Source organism: Bufo bufo, chromosome 1, assembly GCF_905171765.1.
Source record: "Bufo bufo chromosome 1, aBufBuf1.1, whole genome shotgun sequence".
In the NCBI taxonomy this organism is placed as follows: domain Eukaryota; kingdom Metazoa; phylum Chordata; class Amphibia; order Anura; family Bufonidae; genus Bufo; species Bufo bufo.
In genome coordinates this window covers 120272042-120292965 of record NC_053389.1, presented here as the reverse complement: position 1 = coordinate 120292965, position 20924 = coordinate 120272042, and the positions used below count along the sequence as shown (strand labels likewise).

The following is a 20924-nucleotide window of genomic DNA, read 5'->3' as shown; positions in this document are numbered from 1 at the left end:
GTACACCCAGACGAGTACAGAACGCTCTCCAGAATCTGGAAACAAACCGAGTCCCTGTATCGGACACCACATCAGAGGGAATGCCATGTAGTTTCACGATGTTGTCGACAAACACCTGCGCAAGAGTTTTAGCATTGGGTAGACTAGGTAATGCAATAAAGTGTGCCATTTTACTAAAACGATCGACAACCACCAGAATCACGCTCTTTCCCGAAAAATTCGGTAAATCCGTGATAAAATCCATGGACAAATTGGTGCAAGGTCTGGACGGGATGGGCAATGGAAGCAGAGATCCTGAAGGCCGAGTATGTGTCACCTTAGCACGTGCACAGGTACCACAGGCTGACACATAGTCCTCAACACACTTACGCAACCCCGGCCACCAGAATCTGCAAGAGATGAGATCCACAGTCGATCTGCTCCCAGGGTGCCCAGCAAGCACCGTACAGTGATGTTCCTTGAACACCTTGTGACGTAATTCGGAGGGAACAAACAATTTCCCCTGATGACAAGAGTCCGGAGCATCCTCCTGTGCCTCCAACACCCTGGCCTCGAGATCAGGATATAACTACCCCTTCAGATAAAATGCGACTAGGGTCAATAGACTCACCCCCCCCCCCCCCAGGAAAGCTACATGACAAAGCATCCGCCTTGACGTTCTTAACCCCAGGGCGATAAGTGACGATGAAGTTAAATCTGGTGAAAAACAATGACCATCTGGCCTGCCTTGGGGTCAGTCGCTTAGACGACTCCAAGTAGGCCAGATTCTTGTGATCCGTAATTACCTTAATAGGATGAATTGCTCCTTCCAACCAATGCCGCCATTCCTCGAACACCAACTTACTGGCCAGCAATTCCCTATTCCCCACATCATAATTCCTTTCAGCAGTCGAGAGTTTTTTAGAGAAAAATGCACATGGGCGCCATTTACTGGGTGAAGGACCCTGCGACAATATTGCTCCTACCCCAACATCAGACGCGTCAACCTCAACAATAAATGGCTGAGACAAGTCCGGTTGCACCAGAATAGGGGCCGAAGCAAAACATTCTTTCACAGCAGAAAAGGCCTGTAATGCTGCATCAGACTAGATAGAAATATCAGCACCCTTCCTAGTCATGTCTGTTAAAGGTTTAACCACGGATGAATAGTTCAAGATAAATTTATGGTAGTAGTTGGTAAACCCCAAAAACCGCATAAGCACTTTCAGATTTTCTGGTCGATCCCAGTCCAACAAGGCACGGACCTTCTCGGGATCCATATGAAAACCTGAGAATGAGAGCAGGTAACCCAGAAATTGCACTTCCTGTACAGCAAATACACACTTTTCCATCTTAGCATACAACTTATTCTCTCTTAGGATCTGTAACACCTGTCTCACATGATCCTGATGAGTCTCCATATTAGGCAAATAAATTAGTATGTCATCAAGGTATACAACGACAAACCTCCCCACCAGATGATGAAAGATGTCATTGACAAAGTGTTGAAAAACCGCACGAGCATTGGTTAACCCAAAGGGCATGACCACGTTTTCAAAATGACCCTCAGGGGTATTAAATGCGGTCTTCCACTCATCCCCCTCCTTGATCCTTACCAGATTATATGCCCCCCTCAGATCCAATTTAGAGAACACCTTGGCACCGACAATCTGACTAAACAAATCCGGATTCAAAGGAAGGGGGTAAGGATCACGGACGGTAATGCGATTGAGCTCACGGAAGTCCAGACATGGTCTCAGGGTACCATCCTTTTTCTTTACAAAGAAAAATCCAGCAGCCACTGGGGATTTGGATGGTCTAATATGTCCCTTTGCCAAACTCTCGGTGATATATTCTCGCATAGCCTTTCTTTCGGGTTCCGAAAGATTATACAACCGAGATTTGGGCAATTTAGCTCCGGGAATAAGATTGACGGGACAGTCATACTCCCGGTGTGGAGGCAACTCCTGATTACCACTCAGAGAAAACATCAGAAAATTCTGAAATGAACGAGGGTACAGTTTTAGTGGTAACCATAGAGAACGATGCATTAAGACAGTTGTCCATGCAAAAATCACTCCACTCGAGAATCTGTCTCGCTTGCCAATCGATGTTAGGGTTATGTTTGCTTAACCATGGTAAGCCCAACACCAACGGAGCAGGCAGACCCTCCAACACATAAGAGGAGATAGATTCCTGATGCAAATCACCCACTCTTAAATGAATGTCATTCACTACCTGCGACAGGCATTTTTGGGCGAGAGGTGCTGAGTCAATTGCAAAGACAGAAATACTATTCTCTAATGCATTAGTAGTCAACCCGTGAATGCGTACAAACTGTCCATCAATCAAGTTAACTCCTGCCCAACTGTCGATAAATGCTTAGATTTTCACAGTTTTGGACTCTAGCGCCACCTCGGCAGACAGGAGAAAACGGGTACTACCAGTAAAAGACAAAAGTAGGTTTTCTTGTTCCCCACCCATACTACCAATAGTAATTTGGGGATTAAAAGTTTTTTTCTTTTTGTTTACACCTTGATGCTGCAAGTACGGACAGATATTCACCAAATGTCCCTTCTTGCCACAACAAAAGCAGACTCCTTTCACATGACCCAAGCTTTTGCCAATAGTTCCAGGAGTAGCTCCTCCTAACTGCATAGGCTCATCACAAGGCACAACCATCCGTGTCTCTCCATCATAAGTGTCAAAGGAAGCAGTACCCTTATTGGACAGAACGTCCTGAAGGTGAGGACCCCTAGATCTCTCCCTCAGGCGTCTATCAAGACGTACAGCAAGAGACATAGCTGCTTCCAATGACTCAGGATTTTCATGAAAAGCCAATGCGTCCTCCAGTCTCTCAGAGAGACCCTGGCAGAATTGGCTACGGAGAGCAGAATCGTTCCACTCTGTATCCGTAGCCCATCTCTTAAATTCTGAGCAATAGGTCTCCGCAGAAAGTTTTCCCTGCCGCAAACCCCGCTGCCATAGGTGATTTAGAAGGTCTAATATGTCCTTTTGCCAAACTCTCGGCAATATACTCCCGCATAGCTACTCTTTCGGGTTGGGAAAGATGATATAACCGAGATTTTGCCCATTTTGCTCTGGGAAAAAGATTGATCGGACAATCATACTCTCGGTGGGGGAGGGCAACTCCTGATCTCCACCCTCTGAGAATACGTCCGAAAAATCTGAAAGAAACGGAGGTAACACCTTAGTAGATACCCCAGAAATAGATGTGCCGAGACAGTTGTCCATACAAAAATCATTCCAATTACTGATTTGTCTAGTTTGCCAGTCAATGGTCAGATTATGTTTGGTCAACCATGGTAAACCCAGAACCAGCGGAGCAGGCAAAGCTTTAAGAACAAAACAAGAAATAGATTCAACATGAGAATCACCCACCCTCAAATGAATATCCTGCACAATATGAGTAAGACTTTTTTGCGAGAGAGGAGCGGAATCTATAGCAAACACTGATATCTCTTTGCTTAATGCACTAGTTCTAAAACCATGACTCTGAACAAATTAATAATCAACAAGATTAACCCCTGTGCAACTGTCAACAAATACTTCTTATTCAATATTTTCAGAGTCTAGCGCCACCATGGTAGGCAGGAGGAATCGGGTGCTGCAGGTAGAATACACATATACCTGTTCTGACTCCTCATTCACGCTACAAAGAGTAAGGGAACTTGTTTTTTTGAAAGAGCCCTCCTTTTGTTTTTTGGTACCATTATGAGGCTTAATAAAAGGACACACATTAATGAAATGTCCTTCTCTAACAAAGAACTAACACAGTCTTCTCTGCACTCTAGAGTTCCTATTACCAAGGCAAGAAGAGACCTGACCTAACTGCATAGGTTCCTCTCCAGTCCCAAGTTCAAGTGTCACTGTACCCCGAGGGACAGGAGGGACCGATTCCCCAAATGACAGTGCCTCCTGCCTTAGGGGAACCCTGAACCTCTCCCTCAGACGTCTATCAATCCTTACAGCTAGAGCCATGGCTGCCTCCAAAGAATTGGGATTTTCATGAAACACGTCTTTTAGTTTCTCAGACAGCCCCTGACAGAACTGACTATGGAGAGCAGTGTCATTCCACTCCGAGTCAGTAGCCCATCTTCTAAATTCAGCACAATATGACTCAGCCGTATGTTCCCCATGACACAAGCTAAGCAGCTTAGATTCAGCCAGAGAGACTGGGTCTGGGTCATCATAAATCAGGCCCAGGGATCTGAAAAAGGAGGCACTGCGAACCGATCGCCAGAGAAAAAGCCCAGGACTGAGCATCACCATTCAGCAGAGAAATGATAATCCCCACTCTTTGATTTTCGTCTCCAGGTGAAATCGGACGCAGACGAAAGTATAATTTACAAGACTCCCTGAACCGAACAAAGTTCTCACTTCCCCCGGAAAACCTATCTGGGAGAGCGACCTTTGGTTTAAGGCTGACCTGGTCCCCACCAGCGGCGCCAGACGCCAGAGATCTCGGACACAGTGCAACTGAATTACGGAGGTCTGTTACCTCCCAAAATAATTCCTGCATGCGATCAACCAGAGTATCAACAGCTTCCATTTTGCACGGAGCAAGGAAAAAAAAAATGACGGTATGGGCGGTTTATAATGTCACGGAAGGTGAGGGAAGGGAAGCAAATAGAGTTGAGCGAACACCTGGATGTTCGGGTTCGAGAAGTTCAGCCGAACTTCCCGGAAATGTTCGGGTTCGGGATCCGAACCCGACCCGAACTTCGTCCCGAACCCCATTGAAGTCAATGGGGACCCGAACTTTTGGGCACTAAAAAGGCTGTAAAACAGCCCAGGAAAGAGCTAGAGGGCTGCAAAAGGCAGCAACATGTAGGTAAATCCCCTGCAAACAAATGTGGATAGGGAAATGAATTAAAAAAAAAAAAAAAAAAAAAAAAATGAACCAATATCAATTGGACAGAGGTCCCATAGCAGAGAATCTGGCTTCACGTCAGCAGAGAATCAGTCTTTTCATGCCATAGCAAAGAATCTGGCTTCATGTCAGCACAGAAACAGTCTCTTCATGCCATAGCAGAGAATCTGGCTTCATGTCAGCACAGAATCTGTCTTCATGTCATAGCAGAGAATCAGGCTTCACATCACCCACCACAGGAACAAGCCACTGTCACACATTTAGTCCGGGGCACCCAGGCAGAGGAGAGAGGTCCCGTAACAGAGAATCTGGCCTTATGTCAGCGCAGAATCAGTCTTCATGTCATAGCAGAGAATCAGGCTTCACGTCACCCACCACTGGAACAGGCCACTGTCACACATTTAGGCCCAGGCACCCAGGCAGAGGAGAGAGGTCCCGTAACAGAGAATCTGGCCTTATGTCAGCACAGAATCTGTCTTCATGTCATAGCAGAGAATCAGGCATCACGTCACCCACCACTGGAACAGGCCACTGTCACACATTTAGGCCCAGGCACCCAGGCAGAGGAGAGAGGACCCGTAACAGAGAATCTGGCCTTATGTCAGCGCAGAATCAGTCTTCATGTCATAGCAGAGAATCAGGCATCACGTCACCCACCACTGGAACAGGCCACTGTCACACATTTAGGCCCAGGCACCCAGGCAGAGGAGAGAGGTCCCGTAACAGAGAATCTGGCCTTATGTCAGCACAGAATCTGTCTTCATGTCATAGCAGAGAATCAGGCATCACGTCACCCACCACTGGAACAGGCCACTGTCACACATTTAGGCCCAGGCACCGAGGCAGAGGAGAGAGGTCCCGTAACAGAGAATCTGGCCTTATGTCAGCACAGAATCTGTCTTCATGTCATAGCAGAGAATCAGGCATCACGTCACCCACCACTGGAACAGGCCACTGTCACACATTTAGGCCCAGGCACCCAGGCAGAGGAGAGAGGACCCGTAACAGAGAATCTGGCCTTATGTCAGCGCAGAATCAGTCTTCATGTCATAGCAGAGAATCAGGCATCACGTCACCCACCACTGGAACAGGCCACTGTCACACATTTAGGCCCAGGCACCCAGGCAGAGGAGAGAGGTCCCGTAACAGAGAATCTGGCCTTATGTCAGCACAGAATCTGTCTTCATGTCATAGCAGAGAATCAGGCATCACGTCACCCACCACTGGAACAGGCCACTGTCACACATTTAGGCCCAGGCACCCAGGCAGAGGAGAGAGGTCCCGTAACAGAGAATCTGGCCTTATGTCAGCACAGAATCTGTCTTCATGTCATAGCAGAGAATCAGGCATCACGTCACCCACCACTGGAACAGGCCACTGTCACACATTTAGGCCCAGGAACCCAGGCAGAGGAGAGAGGTCCCGTAACAGAGAATCTGGCCTTATGTCAGCGCAGAATCAGTCTTCATGTCATAGCAGAGAATCAGGCTTCACGTCACCCACCACTGGAACAGGCCACTGTCACACATTTAGGCCCAGGCACCCAGGCAGAGGAGAGAGGTCCCGTAACAGAGAATCTGGCCTTATGTCAGCACAGAATCTGTCTTCATGTCATAGCAGATAATCAGGCATCACGTCACCCACCACTGGAACAGGCCACTGTCACACATTTAGGCCCAGGCACCCAGGCAGAGGAGAGAGGTCCCGTAACAGAGAATCTGGCCTTATGTCAGCGCAGAATCAGTCTTCATGTCATAGCAGAGAATCAGGCTTCACGTCACCCACCACTGGAACAGGCCACTGTCACATATTTAGGCCCAGGCACCCAGGCAGAGGAGAGAGGTCGCGTAACAGAGAATCTGGCCTTATGTCAGCGCAGAATCAGTCTTCATGTCATAGCAGAGAATCAGGCTTCACGTCACCCACCACTGGAACAGGCCACTGTCACACATTTAGTCCCAGGCACCCAGGCAGAGGAGAGAGGTTCTGTAACAGAGAATCTGGCCTTATATCAGCGCAGAATCAGTCTTCATGTCATAGCAGAGAATCAGGCTTCACGTCACCCACCACTGGAACAGGCCACTGTCACACATTTAAGCCCAGGCACCCAGGCAGAGGAGAGAGGTCCCGTAACAGAGAATCTGGCCTTATGTCAGCGCAGAATCTGTCTTCATGTCATAGCAGAGAATCAGGCATCACGTCACCCACCACTGGAACAGGCCACTGTCACACATTTAGGCCCAGGCACCCAGGCAGAGGAGAGAGGTCCCGTAACAGAGAATCTGGCCTTATGTCAGCACAGAATCTGTCTTCATGTCATAGCAGAGAATCAGGCATCACGTCACCCACCACAGGAACAGGCCACTGTCACACATTTAGGCCCAGGCACCCAGGCAGAGGAGAGGTTTATTCAACTTTGGGTTTCCCCGCAATATAATGGTAAAATGAAATTAAAAATAGTATTGAATGAGGAAGTGCCCTGGAGTAGAATAATATATTGTTAAGGGGATGTAGTTAAAATCTAATCTGCACAAGGGATGGACAGGTCCTGTGGGATCCATGCCTGGTTCATTTTTATGAACGTCAGCTTGTCCACATTGGCTGTAGACAGGCGGCTGCGTTTGTCTGTAATGACGCCCCCTGCCGTGCTGAATACACGTTCAGACAAAACGCTGGCCGCCGGGTAGGCCAGCACCTCCAAGGCATAAAAGGCTAGCTCTGGCCACGTGGACAATTTGGAGACCCAGAAGTTGAATGGGGCCGAACCATCAGTCAGTACGTGGAGGGGTGTGCACAGGTACTGTTCCACCATGTTAGTGAAATGTTGCCTCCTGCTAACACGTTCCGTATCAGGTGGTGGTGCACTTAGCTGTGGCGTGTTGACAAAACTTTTCCACAACTCTGCCATGCTAACCCTGCCCTCAGAGGAGCTGGGCATGACACAGCTGCGTTGGCGACCTCTTGCTCCTCCTCTGCCTTCGCCTTGGGCTTCCACTGGTTCCCCTGTGACATTTGGGAATGCTCTCAGTAGCGCGTCTACCAACGTGCGCTTGTACTCGCGCATCTTCCTATCACGCTCCAGTGTAGGAAGTAAGGTGGGCACATTGTCTTTGTCCCGAGGATCCAGCAGGGTGGCAACCCATTAGTCCGCACACGTTAAAATGTGGGCAACTCTGCTGTCGTTGCGCAGGCACTGCAGCATGTAGTCGCTCATGTGTGCCAGGCTGCCCAGAGTTAAGGACAAGCTGTACTCTGTGGGAGGCGTATCGTCATTGTCCTGTGTTTCCCCCCAGCCACGCACCAGTGATGGGCCCGAGCTGCTTTGGGTGCCACCCCGCTGTGAACATGCTTCATCCTCATCCTCCTCCACCTCCTCCTCATCCTCGTCCTCCTCATCCTCCAGTAGTGGGCCCTGTCTGGCCACATTTGTACCTGGCCTCTGGTGTTGCAAAAAACCTCCCTCTGAGTCACTTCGAAGAGACTGGCCTGAAAGTGCTAAAAATGACCCCTCTTCCTCCTTGGCCACCTCCTCTTCCATCATCGCCCTAAGTGTTTTCTCAAGGAGACATAGAAGTGGTATTGTAACGCTGATAACGGCGTCATCGCCATTGGCCATGTTGGTGGAGTACTCAAAACAGCGCAACAGGGCACACAGGTCTCGCATGGAGGCCCAGTCATTGGTGGTGAAGTGTGTCTGATCCACAGTGCGACTGACCCGTGCGTGCTGCAGCTGAAACTCCACTATGGCCTGCTGCTGCTCGCACAGTCTGTCCAGCATATGCAAGGTGGAGTTCCACCTGGTGGGTACGTCGCATATGAGGCGGTGAGCGGGAAGGCCGAAGTTATGCTGTAGCGCAGACAGGCGAGCAGCGGCAGGGTGTGAACGCCGGAAGCGCGAACAGAAGGCCCGCACTTTATGCAGCAGCTCTGACATGTCGGGGTAGTTGCGAATGAACTTCTGCACCACCAAATTCAGCACATGCGCCAGGCAAGGGATGTGCGTCAAACCGGCTAGTCCCAGAGCTGCAACGAGATTTCGCCCATTATCGCACACCACCAGGCCGGGCTTGAGGCTCACCGGCAGCAACCACTCGTCGGTCTGTTGTTCTATACCCCGCCACAACTCCTGTGCGGTGTGGGGCCTGTCCCCCAAACATATGAGTTTCAGAATGGCCTGCTGACGTTTACCCCGTGCTGTGCTGAAGTTGGTGGTGAAGGTGTGTGGCTGACTGGATGAGCAGGTGGAAGAAGAGGAGGAGGAAGCTGAGTAGGAGGAGGAGAAGACAGGAGGCAAAGAATGTTGCCCTGCGATCCTTGGCGGCGGAAGGACGTGCGCCAAACAGCTCTCCGCCTGGGGCCCAGCCGCCACTACATTTACCCAGTGTGCAGTTAGGGAGATATAGCGTTCCTGGCCGTGCTTACTGGTCCACGTATATGTGGTTAGGTGGACCTTGCCACAGATGGCGTTGCGCAGTGCACACTTGATTTTATCGGACACTTGTTTGTGCAGGGAAGGCACGGCTCTCTTGGAGAAGTAGTGGCGGCTGGGAACAACATACTGTGGGACAGCAAGTGACATGAGCTGTTTGAAGCTGTGTGTGTCCACCAGCCTAAATGACAGCATTTCATAGGCCAGTAGTTTAGAAATGCTGGCATTGAGGGCCAGGGATCGAGGGTGGCTAGGTGGGAATTTACGCTTTCTCTCAAATGTTTGTGAGATGGAGAGCTGAACGCTGCCGTGTGACATGGTTGAGATGCTTGGTGACGCAGGTGTTGGTGGTACATCCCATGTTTGCTGGGCGGCAGGTGCCAACGTTCCTCCAGAGGCAGAGGAAGAGGCCGAGGCGGCGGCAGCAGCAGCAGAAGAGGCCGAGGCGGCGGCAGCAGCAGAAGAGGCCGAGGCGGCAGCAGCAGAAGAGGCAGCAGGGGGAGCCTGAGTGACTTCCTTGTTTTTAAGGTGTTTACTCCACTGCAGTTCATGCTTTGCATGCAGGTGCCTGGTCATGCAGGTTGTGCTAAGGTTCAGAACGTTAATGCCTCGCTTCAGGCTCTGATGGCACAGCGTGCAAACCACTCGGGTCTTGTCGTCAGCACATTGTTTGAAGAAGTGCCATGCCAGGGAACTCCTTGAAGCTGCCTTTGGGGTGCTCGGTCCCAGATGGCGGCGGTCAGTAGCAGGCGGAGTCTCTTGGCGGCGGGTGTTCTGATTTTGCCCACTGCTCCCTCTTTTGCTACGCTGTTGGCTCGGTCTCACCACTGCCTCTTCCTCCGAACTCTGAAAGTCAGTGGCACGACCTTCATTCCATGTGGGGTCTAGGACCTCATCGTCCCTTGCATCGTCTTCCACCCAGTCTTGACCCCTGACCTCCTGTTCAGTCTGCACACTGCAGAAAGACGCAGCAGTTGGCACCTGTGTTTCGTCATCATCAGAGACGTGCTGAGGTGGTATTCCCATGTCCTCATCATCAGGAAACATAAGTGGTTGTGCGTTAGTGCATTCTATCTCTTCCACCCCTGGTGAAGGGCTAGGTGGATGCCCTTGGGAAACCCTGGCAGCAGAGTCTTCAAACAGCATAAGAGACTGCTGCATAACTTGAGGCTTAGACAGTTTCCCTGATATGCATGGGGGTGATGTGACAGACTGATGGGCTTAGTTTTCATGCGCCATCTGTGCGCTTTCTGCAGAAGACTGGGTGGGAGATAATGTGAACGTGCTGGATGCACTGTCGGCCACCCAATTGACTAATGCCTGTACTTGCTCAGGCCTTACCATCCTTAGAACGGCATTGGGCCCCACCAAATATCCCTGTAAATTCTGGCGGCTACTGGGACTTGAGATAGTTGGTACACTAGGACGTGTGGCTGTGGCAGAACGGCCACGTCCTCTCCCAGCACCAGAGGGTCCACTAACACCACCACGACCATGTCCACGTCCGCGTCCCTTATTAGATGTTTTCCTCATTGTTCCCGTTCACCACATTTTTGAGAATGGCAAATTTGGGAATAGTTTTTCAACCCAGAAAAAAAATAGGGCTTTTACGGTCGCTACAAATAACTTGACCAGCTAAAACAGTACAGATTTGCTTGAATAGAAATGTGAGACCTGTTTTTTTTTGCACTGTGTGACAGGTTAAGGTTTAATCTCAGAATCAGACTTCTATCTGCACGGTAGCGTGTGTCTTAGGTTTTTCTGAATGACACTATCAGTACCTTCAATGTAAGATATCCTTTTTGGGATAGATTTCAAGTAGGCCTCAAATACCAGAAACTAGTTATATTACGGTCACTACAAATAACTTGACCAGCTAAAACAGTACAGATTTGGTTGAATAGAAATGTCAGGTCTATTTTTTAGGCGCTGGGTGACAGGCTCAACTTGCCCCTGATGTAGTATATGGCCAAAAAATAACCACACTGTTGATGGTTAAATGCACTTGGGTGACACAGGCTCAGCCTGCACCAGATGTAGTATATGGCCAAAAAATAATCAGACTGTTGATGGTTAAATGCACTTCGGTGACACAGGCTCAGCCTGCAGCTGATGTAGTATATGGCCAAAAAATAACCAGACTGTTGATGGTTAAATGCACTTCGGTGACACAGGCTCAGCCTGCAGCTGATGTAGGATATAGCACAAAATAACCACACTATTGATGGTTAAATACACTTGGTGATAGCTTGTGCTGGCGCACCACAAGTCACAAAATGGCCGCCGATCACCCCAGAAAAAAAGTGATCTAAAAACGCTCTGGGCAGCCTCAAAAAAGTGAGCAAGTCAATATTAGCACTTCAATGATCCACAGCTGCAGATCGATCACAGAATGAAGTCTTTTGGAGGAGTTAATCACTGCCTAATCTCGCCCTAACGTCGCAGCTGCAACCTCTCCCTATGCTTGAATCAGCAGAGTGACGTGCAGCGCAACGTGACCCAAGCTTATATAGAGGCTGGGTCACATGCTGCACTGGCCAATCACAGCCATGCCAATAGTAGGCAAGGCTGTGATGGCCTCTTGGGGCAAGTAGTATGACGCTTGTTGATTGGCTGCTTTGCAGCCTTTCAAAAAGCGCCAAGAAAGCGCCGAACACCGAACCCGAACACAGACTTTTACGAAAATGTTCGGGTTCGGGTCCATGTCACGGACACCCCAAAATTCGGCACGAACCCAAACTATACAGTTCGGGTTTGCTCATCCCTAGAAGCAAACAAAACACAACAAAATTACACAAAACAGCAGGCTAGGCCCCCACAGCTAGGGAACAGGGAAAGGTCACCACCTTATAGTCCCTCAGCCTTTCCCTGGCTGCTACCAAAATGAACAAATCTCAATGGTAGAAGTGTTCATGCACTCAAACCTAAGCCCTGCTGCAACTGATACAAACCCTCAGCTAGGGAGCAAGTGAAAAGACAACCGGTTCCTTGCACCAGATGAAGGAACCTGTGTCTTCCTAAGGCCTAGCCCGTACAAACAACAGAAGGGAAGGAAGGAGGACTTATCTGAAGATGAACTGGGAGCAGGAGATCCACAAAACACCAGCAGCGAACTCCAGGAGAAACTATAAACCGCAAGGGCTATAGTGAGAGGCGGGTATAAATAGCATCACTAACAAACTAATGAGCAGAACCTGTGAGGAGGTGGGATCCTGCCCAAAGCCACAACAAAGCAATCTGTCAGATAGAATCACGTGCAGCAAGTCTGACAGATCTTCTTAGATCACTCACAGGGCAGGGCGTGACATTCCTCTATGCAAAGTCAACAACTCTTTACTTTATTTCATTTTAAAGGGTTAACTTACATTGACTTATACTTATACTGCTTAACCCCTTATGGACTTAGGACGTACCGGTACGGCATGGGTCCCGAATCCTTAAGGACCCATGACGTACCGGTACTTCATGGCTTTAATTTGCTATTCCGGAACCGCGGGGGTTAATCGGAACGGGATTTCGGCTGAAATCATTCAGCCGGCATCCCGTAACAATGCAGGGGGGGTCATTTGACCCCCCCGTATCGACGATCGCAGAAAACCGCAGGTCAATTCAGACCTGCGGTTTTCTGCGTTTCCGGTCCTTTCGGGTGTCCTGTGACCCGATTAACCGGAAAAAGACTGCGATCGGTGGCGTAATTATACACCACCTATCGCAGTCCGAGGATTTGGAGAGGCGGTGCTGGCCCTGGTGCTGAACACTGCTGTCCAGGGTGCTGATTGGTGCAGGGGAGAGAGGCGCGAGATTCAAACTTCCTGCGCTCCTCTCTCCCCTCCTCTTCCTGTCCAGCACCCTGACCGTGCAGCACCGTCCAGCGTCCAGCTCCTGAGTCCCCCTAATCGTAATCCATCACCCTCCTGCACCCATCGCCACCCAGGTAGGTTAGGGTCAGTGAGGGAGAGGCACCGTTAGGAAGGGAAAGAAGGGAAAAGTTAGGGGGAAAAAAAAAAAAAAACTTTTACACTAAACTTTCTTTTCTTTCTTTCTGATCCATCTATCAGACCCCAGACCCCCCCCTGCCACTTTTTTTTCAGTAACCCACTGGTGAATCTGATGGTGGAGCAGACGAATCTGTACGCCCAACAGTTCGTCGCTCAAAACCCAGGCTCATTTTTGGCTAGACCCGGTGGCTGGACGCCGGTCAGTGCAGCCGAGATGAGGACATTTTGGGGCCTCGTGCTGCATATGGGTCTAGTCCAAAAACCCAGTGTCAGGCAATACTGGAGTGGGGAATATATCAGTTTCCGCCAATATATTCCCACAAAGCGGGCGAGGTATGGCGTGAAGCTATACAAAATTTGTGAGAGTACCTCAGGGTACACTTACAAATTTCGTGTGTACGAGGGGCGAGATTCCCGGATTCAACCCCCAGAATGTCCCCCCACTCTGGGTGTTACCGGGAAACTCGTGTGGGACCTTATGTACCCACTGCTGGATAACGGTTACCACTTGTACGTGGACAACTTTTATACCAGCATTCCCTTGTTCAGGTCCCTTGCCGCCAGATCCACGTTCGCTTGTGGGACCGTGCGGAAAAATCAACGCGGCCTCCCTGCCCACCCCCTCCAGGTACCTATCCCCAGGGGTGAGACCCGTGCACTTACCAGTGGAAACCTGTTGCTGGTCAGATATAAGGACAAGAGGGATGTCCTTATGCTGTCCACAATCCACGGTAACAGCACCACCCCTGTCCCTGTGCGAGGTACCGCGGCAACGGTCCTCAAGCCCAATTGTATCGTCGACTACAATCGGTATATGGGAGGAGTTGATCTCTCTGATCAAGTCCTCAAGCCATATAATGCCATGCGCAAAACCCGGGCATGGTACAAAAAAGTTGCGGTCTACTTGGTGCAGGTTGCCATGTACAACTCTTTTGTACTATCCCGAAGCGCTGGCAGCACAGGGACATTCCTCCAATTCTATGAGGCAGTCCTCAAAGACCTGATCTTTTCGGACCGGGAAAGAGCAGGCCGGAGTACCTCGGGAATTGGAGGCGCCCGGATCGTTCCTGGCCAACACTTTCCAGGTGTGGTCCACCATACTGGAAAGAAGGGACGAACCCAAAAAAGATGCAGTGTGTCACAAGAGGGGGATACGGAAGGACACCACCATTCAGTGTGACACGTGCCCCGATCATCCGGGCCTCTGCGTTATCGATTGCTTCAGGAAGTATCACACTTCCATGGAGTACTAAATTTTTATAATCCCCAACAGTCCACTAGAGAACATAAAAAACTATGGCTCTCAGACTTTGGAGACACGGAAACAATTTTTTTTCCCCAAAAAAATATTAGTTTTAGAGCAGGCATCCTCAAACTGCGGCCCTCCAGATGTTGTAAAACTATAACTTCCAGCATGCCCAGACAACCTACAGCCATCAGCAGGGCATGGTGGGAATTGTAGTTTTACAACATCTGGAGGGCCGCAGTTTTTAGGATGCCTGCTTAGTGTCTCCAATGTCTGAGAGCCATACATATTGGGCATCGGCGCGTGTGTAAAAGTCGTCGCTATAAAAATAACTTTTAAACAAACGCCTCGGATGAACGGTGTTAAAAATATAAAATAAAAACGGTGCCAAAACACCCATTTTTGGGCAAAATTTCCATTTGAATCCTTTTTGCCGGTAATAAAGCAAGGGTTAACAGCCAAACAAAACTCAATATTTATGGCCCTGATTCTGTAGTTTGCAGAAACACCCCATATGTGGTCGTAAATGGCTATATAGCCGCACGGCAGGGCATAGAACGAAGGGAACTCCATACGGTTTCTGGAAGGCAGATTTTGATGGACAGTTTTTTTTTTGACACCATGTCCCATTAGAAGCCCCCCCTGATGTAGCCTAGACTAGAAACTCCAAAAAAGTGACCCCATCTAAGAAACTACACCCCTCAAGGTATTCAAAAGTTACTTTACAAACTATGTTAACCCTTTAGGTGTTCCACAAAACTAAATAGCAAATGTAGAAACAATTTTAGAATTTATTTTTTTGTTACATTGCCTCAAAAAAGAGTAATATAGAGCAACCAAAAATCATATTTACCCCTAAAATAGTCCCAAAACAACAACCACCTTATCCCGTAGTTTCCTAGATGGGGTCACTTTTATGGAGTTTCTACTCTAGGGGTGTCCATTAGGGGGCTTGAAAGGGTACATGGTGTAAATAAACCAGTCCAGCAAAATCTGCCTTCCAAAAACCATATGACGTTCCCCTTCTTCTATGTCCTGCCGTTTAGCCAAATAGTAGTTTACGACCACATATGGGGTGTTTCTGCAAACTACAGAATCAGGGCAACCCATTTTGAGTTTTGTTTGGCAGTTAACCCTTGTTTTACGCCTGGAAAAAATTGATTATATTGGAAAATTTTCCAAAAAATAGAAATTTCTAAATTGTTTCTCCATCTGTCAATAACTCTTGTGGAACACCTAAAGGGTTAACAAAGTTTGTAAACCCAGTTTTGAATACCTCGAGGCCTTGTAACATCCCCAAAAAATAAAATATCATTCCCAAAATCCTACAAACATGAAGCAGACATATGGGGAATGTAAAGTCATCACAATTTTTGGGGGTATTGCTATGTATTACAGAGGTAGAGAAACTGAAACTTTGAAATTTGCTAATTTTTCAAAATTTTTGGTAAAAATTGTATTTTTTTATGCAAAAAAATTAACTTTTTTGACCCAATTTTAGCAGTGTCATGAAGTACAATATGTGACGAAAAAACAATCTCAGAACGGCCTGGGTAAGTCAAAGCGTTTTAAAGTTATGAGCACTTAAAGTGACACTGGTCAGATTTGAAAAAAATGGCGAAGTCCTTAAGGTGAAATAGGGCTGAGTCCTTAAGGGGTTAATACTCTTTAAATGCATTTTATATATGTTGTCACATGTATCCTGCTCATTTTCACTGTATTTGCACAGCACTGTGGAAAGGGTTATCGAACACTGAGATACTTGTGGGACTTTCTAGCTAATAATGAGATGCTGATAATTTTCCACAGTTACCATAGGGTTTAAAGAAGAGCATGTTTTGGAAGGAAAAGCCAGACTTGTTTACCACCAAAACCAGATAGACTGATCCTTTGAATGTCTGGTTTAGCTCTGTTGTTATGTCTGAAAACCTGTGTGTTTCAGGAAAAACTGCTTGGTCAATGCCATTGGGTATTATTAATAAGCTCTAATGCAAGTCTACCGAGTTGTTACATTGTAACTGTTTGTGCTGAGCTTCTTCACTCCAACCCTCCTACTAGAATGATCTAGCTCAGCTAGAAATTGTGTATAAGGAGAGCAGTCAGAGCCCCAAGTGTCCTGCAGTTAGGGAACAGTGCTTGGAGGGGCATACTCGGCCAGACTACCTGAGTCACCAGAAGAAGACACTGAGATGGGGATACTCTGAAACACACCCTGGGCCTCCAGCCTTTGGCCAGGGTACCCGCCTTCTGAAGAGAGAGGGACAGCTAGCTAAGGCCTTTCCTCAGCATCAAACCCTTCTTCTGTCAGGTAGGAGACTGGAGAAGCCAGCCCTATACCTCGCCTGTATTGTTTTGCACCTGAATTCCTCCAGTAAAGAAGCACACTGGTTTACTGCAGACCCTGACTCTCTTGACTTATTTCCCATTGGGGTGCACCATGTCTTAACATCCCTTCGATGTCAAACCAGATGTTTTCAGTGAGGGAGCCCAGTGGAGCATCGCATACTAAAAGGAGAAGGAGCAGGGGAGTAAGCTTCCAGTAAAGCCCTATAAGAAAGATATTTCCCATCAAATTTAGTTTTTCTTCAACCTTTTTTCTTACCTTTCCCAAGGTTGGTTTCATGGAAGCAGCCACTGACAGTGATCCAGAAATAATAAACTATGGAAATTAAGATGATATAAAGTTAAAGGATAACTGTCACATTTAGACCCTAATTTCAATTTTCATATATGTAGTTACTAATAACATGATAATCCAGAATCAGATACTATTAGACTGACTTACCCCATATTTAATAAGATTCAGCCCTTAGCAACCAGTCTGCATAAAACTGCAATTTCACTATTCAGTTAAGATGGCCGCCACTACCCTCACCCTGAGGCTAATCCCGCCTTCCCAGTGGCGTAGCTACAGGGGTCGCAGCGGTCGCAATTGCGACCGGGCCCCTGAGCCAGGGGGACCCGTGGCCCCCCCCACTGCCTCCTATTCAAAATCCAGGCCACTAAGTTGTGATCTAATAGGGCCCGGCCCCGGGGGCAGTGCACACGGTGCAGCGCAGGCTGTTGGCAGCTCACGTGTCAGAGGGGGCGGCCGCAACATTGAGTGAGGTCTGACTGAGTGAGGAGGAGCCGGAGGCGCGGTTTCCGCGCATCTCCGGCTCCCAGTCAGACACTCAGAAGCAGGCGGCAATGCGGACGTGCGGTGGCTGGCGGCGAGGTGAGTTTTGACTAGTCTCTACTCTGAGTGGCAGGCGGCGGCAGCGCAGAGCAGAGCCCAGCTCAGCCCAGGGCCCAGCTTGATGATGGGATGGGAATGGGATGGGATCATGGAGTGAGTGGGACAGTGGGAGTCTGGGACTCTGAATTCTGTGGGAATCTGTCTCTGTGGCTGAAGTGGTTACTGGGCAAGTGTCAAGTGATAGATAAGGATTATTAGATAGTAGTATACATACTAGTACATACTTTGCACAAGTTTATTATTTACAACTTAAAGGGAACCTGTCACCAAAAAATACTATTAACAGCTTAATAAGCGATTTTTTTGGTGACAGGTTCCCTTTAAGTTGTAAATAATAAACTTGTGCAAAGTATGTACTAGTATGTAGTACCTTATAGTGCTGCATAGTAGTTTCCTAATGCACTTTTTCTTCGTTTAGCCGCATTTAGCCTCCTTGAGAAATCGATGTTTTATTCAGCCACTGCCCCCTGCTTCAAGTCAGGTTTTAAGTCAAGGGGGCAGCGGCATAGGCGTCTCCAATCCTGCTCTCCCCGCCGCCTTTATTGACACGCCGGATCTCAGTGCCGGGACCGCGCTCCCAGCCTGCATGCGCAGTAAAGGGCTGCTGTAGCCTGTAGCGCGATCCCGGCTCCGGCTCGTACACTCAGCCGGCTTCAGTTTCGCTACTGCGCATGCGCCCGGCATCTTCTGTAACTGCGCTAGTATGTAAGGCTGGTGGGCGCATGCGCAGTAGCGAAACTGAAGCCGGCTGAGTGTATGAGCCGGAGCTGAGATCACGCTACAGCAGCCCTTTACTGCGCATGCGGGCTGGGAGCGCGGTCCCGGCACTGAGATCCGGTGTGTCAATAAAGGTGGCGGGAGGCGGGGAGAGCAGGATTGGAGACGCCTAGGCCGCTGCCCCCTTGACTTCAAATCTGACTTGAAGCAGGGGGCAGCGACTGAATAAAACATTGATTTCTCAAGGAGGCTAAATGCGGCTAAACGAAGAAAAAGTGCATAGTAGGAAACTACTTTGCAGCACTATAAGGTGCTATTAACAGCTTAATAAGCAATTTTTTGGTGACAAGTTCCCTTTAAGCTCACTTACATAAGGAACGCGAGGTCCGTCTTACAATAGTTTCCGTCAGGGACACTGTTATGGGGGGGGCCCATAATTTTTTTTTGCTATGGGGCCCATGCATTTCTAGCTACGCCCCTGCGCCTGCCCTCACTAGCCAGTAACAATAGCCCCCCAAAAGTGTCAGTAACCAGAGCCCTCCCCCTAAAGGGTTAATCTCCTGCAGCACAAAAGGGTCCTCTTACCACATGTTGCTTTCATTTATACACTGAGCAGATGGCAGATCTCCCTCCTTCCCTGTTGTGCGCTGCTCCAACTCTGCATTCTCCAGCTCTGCTGAGTGAGGGAGCGTCTGCCAAGCACAGGGACAGGGAGAAGTGCACACAGCCCAGGCACTGTTATCAGCTGCTGGGGAGGACCTGGCTTTAATCATTTACTTACAGTCCCTGGCTGTCAGTAATGTGACCTTGCACGCAGCCTGCTTCTGCGTCCTCCATCCTTCAACAGATAGACGGACCATGCCTAGCAACCCTATTTTAAGCACAGGTAAAAGTAGGCAGTACAAGGAACAAAAATGTGGAATTAAGGGGTAATTGAATACACAGTGAAAAGTTTAAATAGGGCCACCAAGAAGATATTAATCCCCACAATCCAATACTCAAAAAAATAATAATACGACAGTTATACTTTAACTATTATTTTATAGAAGAAAATGAGGAAAAACTGAATGATATTTGAAATATGTTGCCTTCATCATCAGTGACCTTCGGTCCTGTTTTCCTAAATCAATTGAGAAAAAGAGAAATGTACTGAGAGGCAGGGCTGTATTACCAAAAGGTTTTCCAATCCCTGAATAGTGAAAAGATATGCAACTTTCTAATATACTTTGTGTTTTCACTTTCAAAATCTCTGCATTCTTTCAGTGAATGGAAATATTGTTTACATTCAGAGGTTGCAAAACCCACCCTGACCATGTCCAACTGTCCTGCACCTTTCCAAGCTGTCAATGATCAGGACAGGTTTCTGGAATTTGAAAGTAAAATATTGAGAGATTTTATTACTGAAAATAAAGGAGACAGAATTTATTTTCGAATACCCTAATAGGGACATTAGTTAATAGGGTTGGTTCCCATGGACCCTCATTTATTAGCAAGCTCAAATAATACAAAAAAGAGAATTTGTTCCTCTGAAAGTCTGAGCACATAGCTGCATAAGATAAGAAGTTCATTCATGTCAATCTGAACAGTGTGGGATATGCTCTACTTCTGCTATGGTAGCCCTGCAGGTGAAGCAAACACTTACTGTCGGCTTCCTGTGGAAATCACAGCTAATCACTGGGAGTCAGACAGGGAAGCAGGACACCCTTTGATCAGCTTACTTCCTGTGGGGTATCCTACAGCTTCCACTAGGGGGAGCTCACTGCATGGTAGCAGTATACATTATGGTAATATAGTATGTAGTGAGCTCCACCTAGTGTTGGTTTAGGGAGCCATAAGTATATCATTTACTATATGAAGTGAAGCAATGAGTTTGTAGGTCACTAGGGACATGTGGCAATTTTCTGGTTCATCTTTTCTTATAATTGTATGTTGTTCTATTCCTCTCTTATTCCTATTAGATGCTTATTAATTACTGACTAGATGTTGGAGGTGTGTCTCTGCACAGTTTGACACTGCACTGATTGGACATGATCAGACCGTTCAGGGACTAAACCAATTAATTGCGTGCATTTACTATGAAGCCCCACAAATTCTGTGTACGCCCGTGCCTCTGTAGTCGCTGCAGATAAACTGAAGTTACAGATCACAGCTTTGTCCTGAAATAAAAGCAACCAAGCAACAAACACTGAAGGAAATGAATAGCTGGTAAACATTATAACTGGACATTCACTTTCAATTTGTATATCTTACCAAAATTCCAGACCAAAACGGAATACAGCTGATTAACACAAGTACAATGGCAATCATTCCAGGATTGACTATTCTCATAGCAATGCCAATAGATATGAGAAAGATTCCTGCAACTATTTGTGTTGTCTGTAAAAGAGAAATTAATTTCATTATACATTCACTCTTAGTATAAC

The 20924-nt window shown here is 47.9% G+C and overlaps 1 protein-coding gene across 6 annotated transcripts in view; it reads right to left on the bottom strand.

The window, feature by feature from the left end:
- LOC120998249 (membrane-spanning 4-domains subfamily A member 4A-like) overlaps window positions 1-20924 on the bottom strand; it is a 121646-nt gene that overhangs the window by 44921 nt on the left and 55801 nt on the right. For 5 of the 6 annotated variants that reach the window (XM_040428899.1, XM_040428882.1, XM_040428858.1 and 2 more), the window contains exons 3-4: window positions 20752-20877; window positions 17149-17205 (exon numbers count right to left, since the gene is read on the bottom strand). In XM_040428899.1, the coding sequence (XP_040284833.1) occupies window positions 17149-17205; window positions 20752-20877 (183 nt within the window). The remainder of the gene's footprint in view (window positions 1-17148; window positions 17206-20751; window positions 20878-20924) is intronic. The other variant, XM_040428891.1, reaches the window with a different exon arrangement.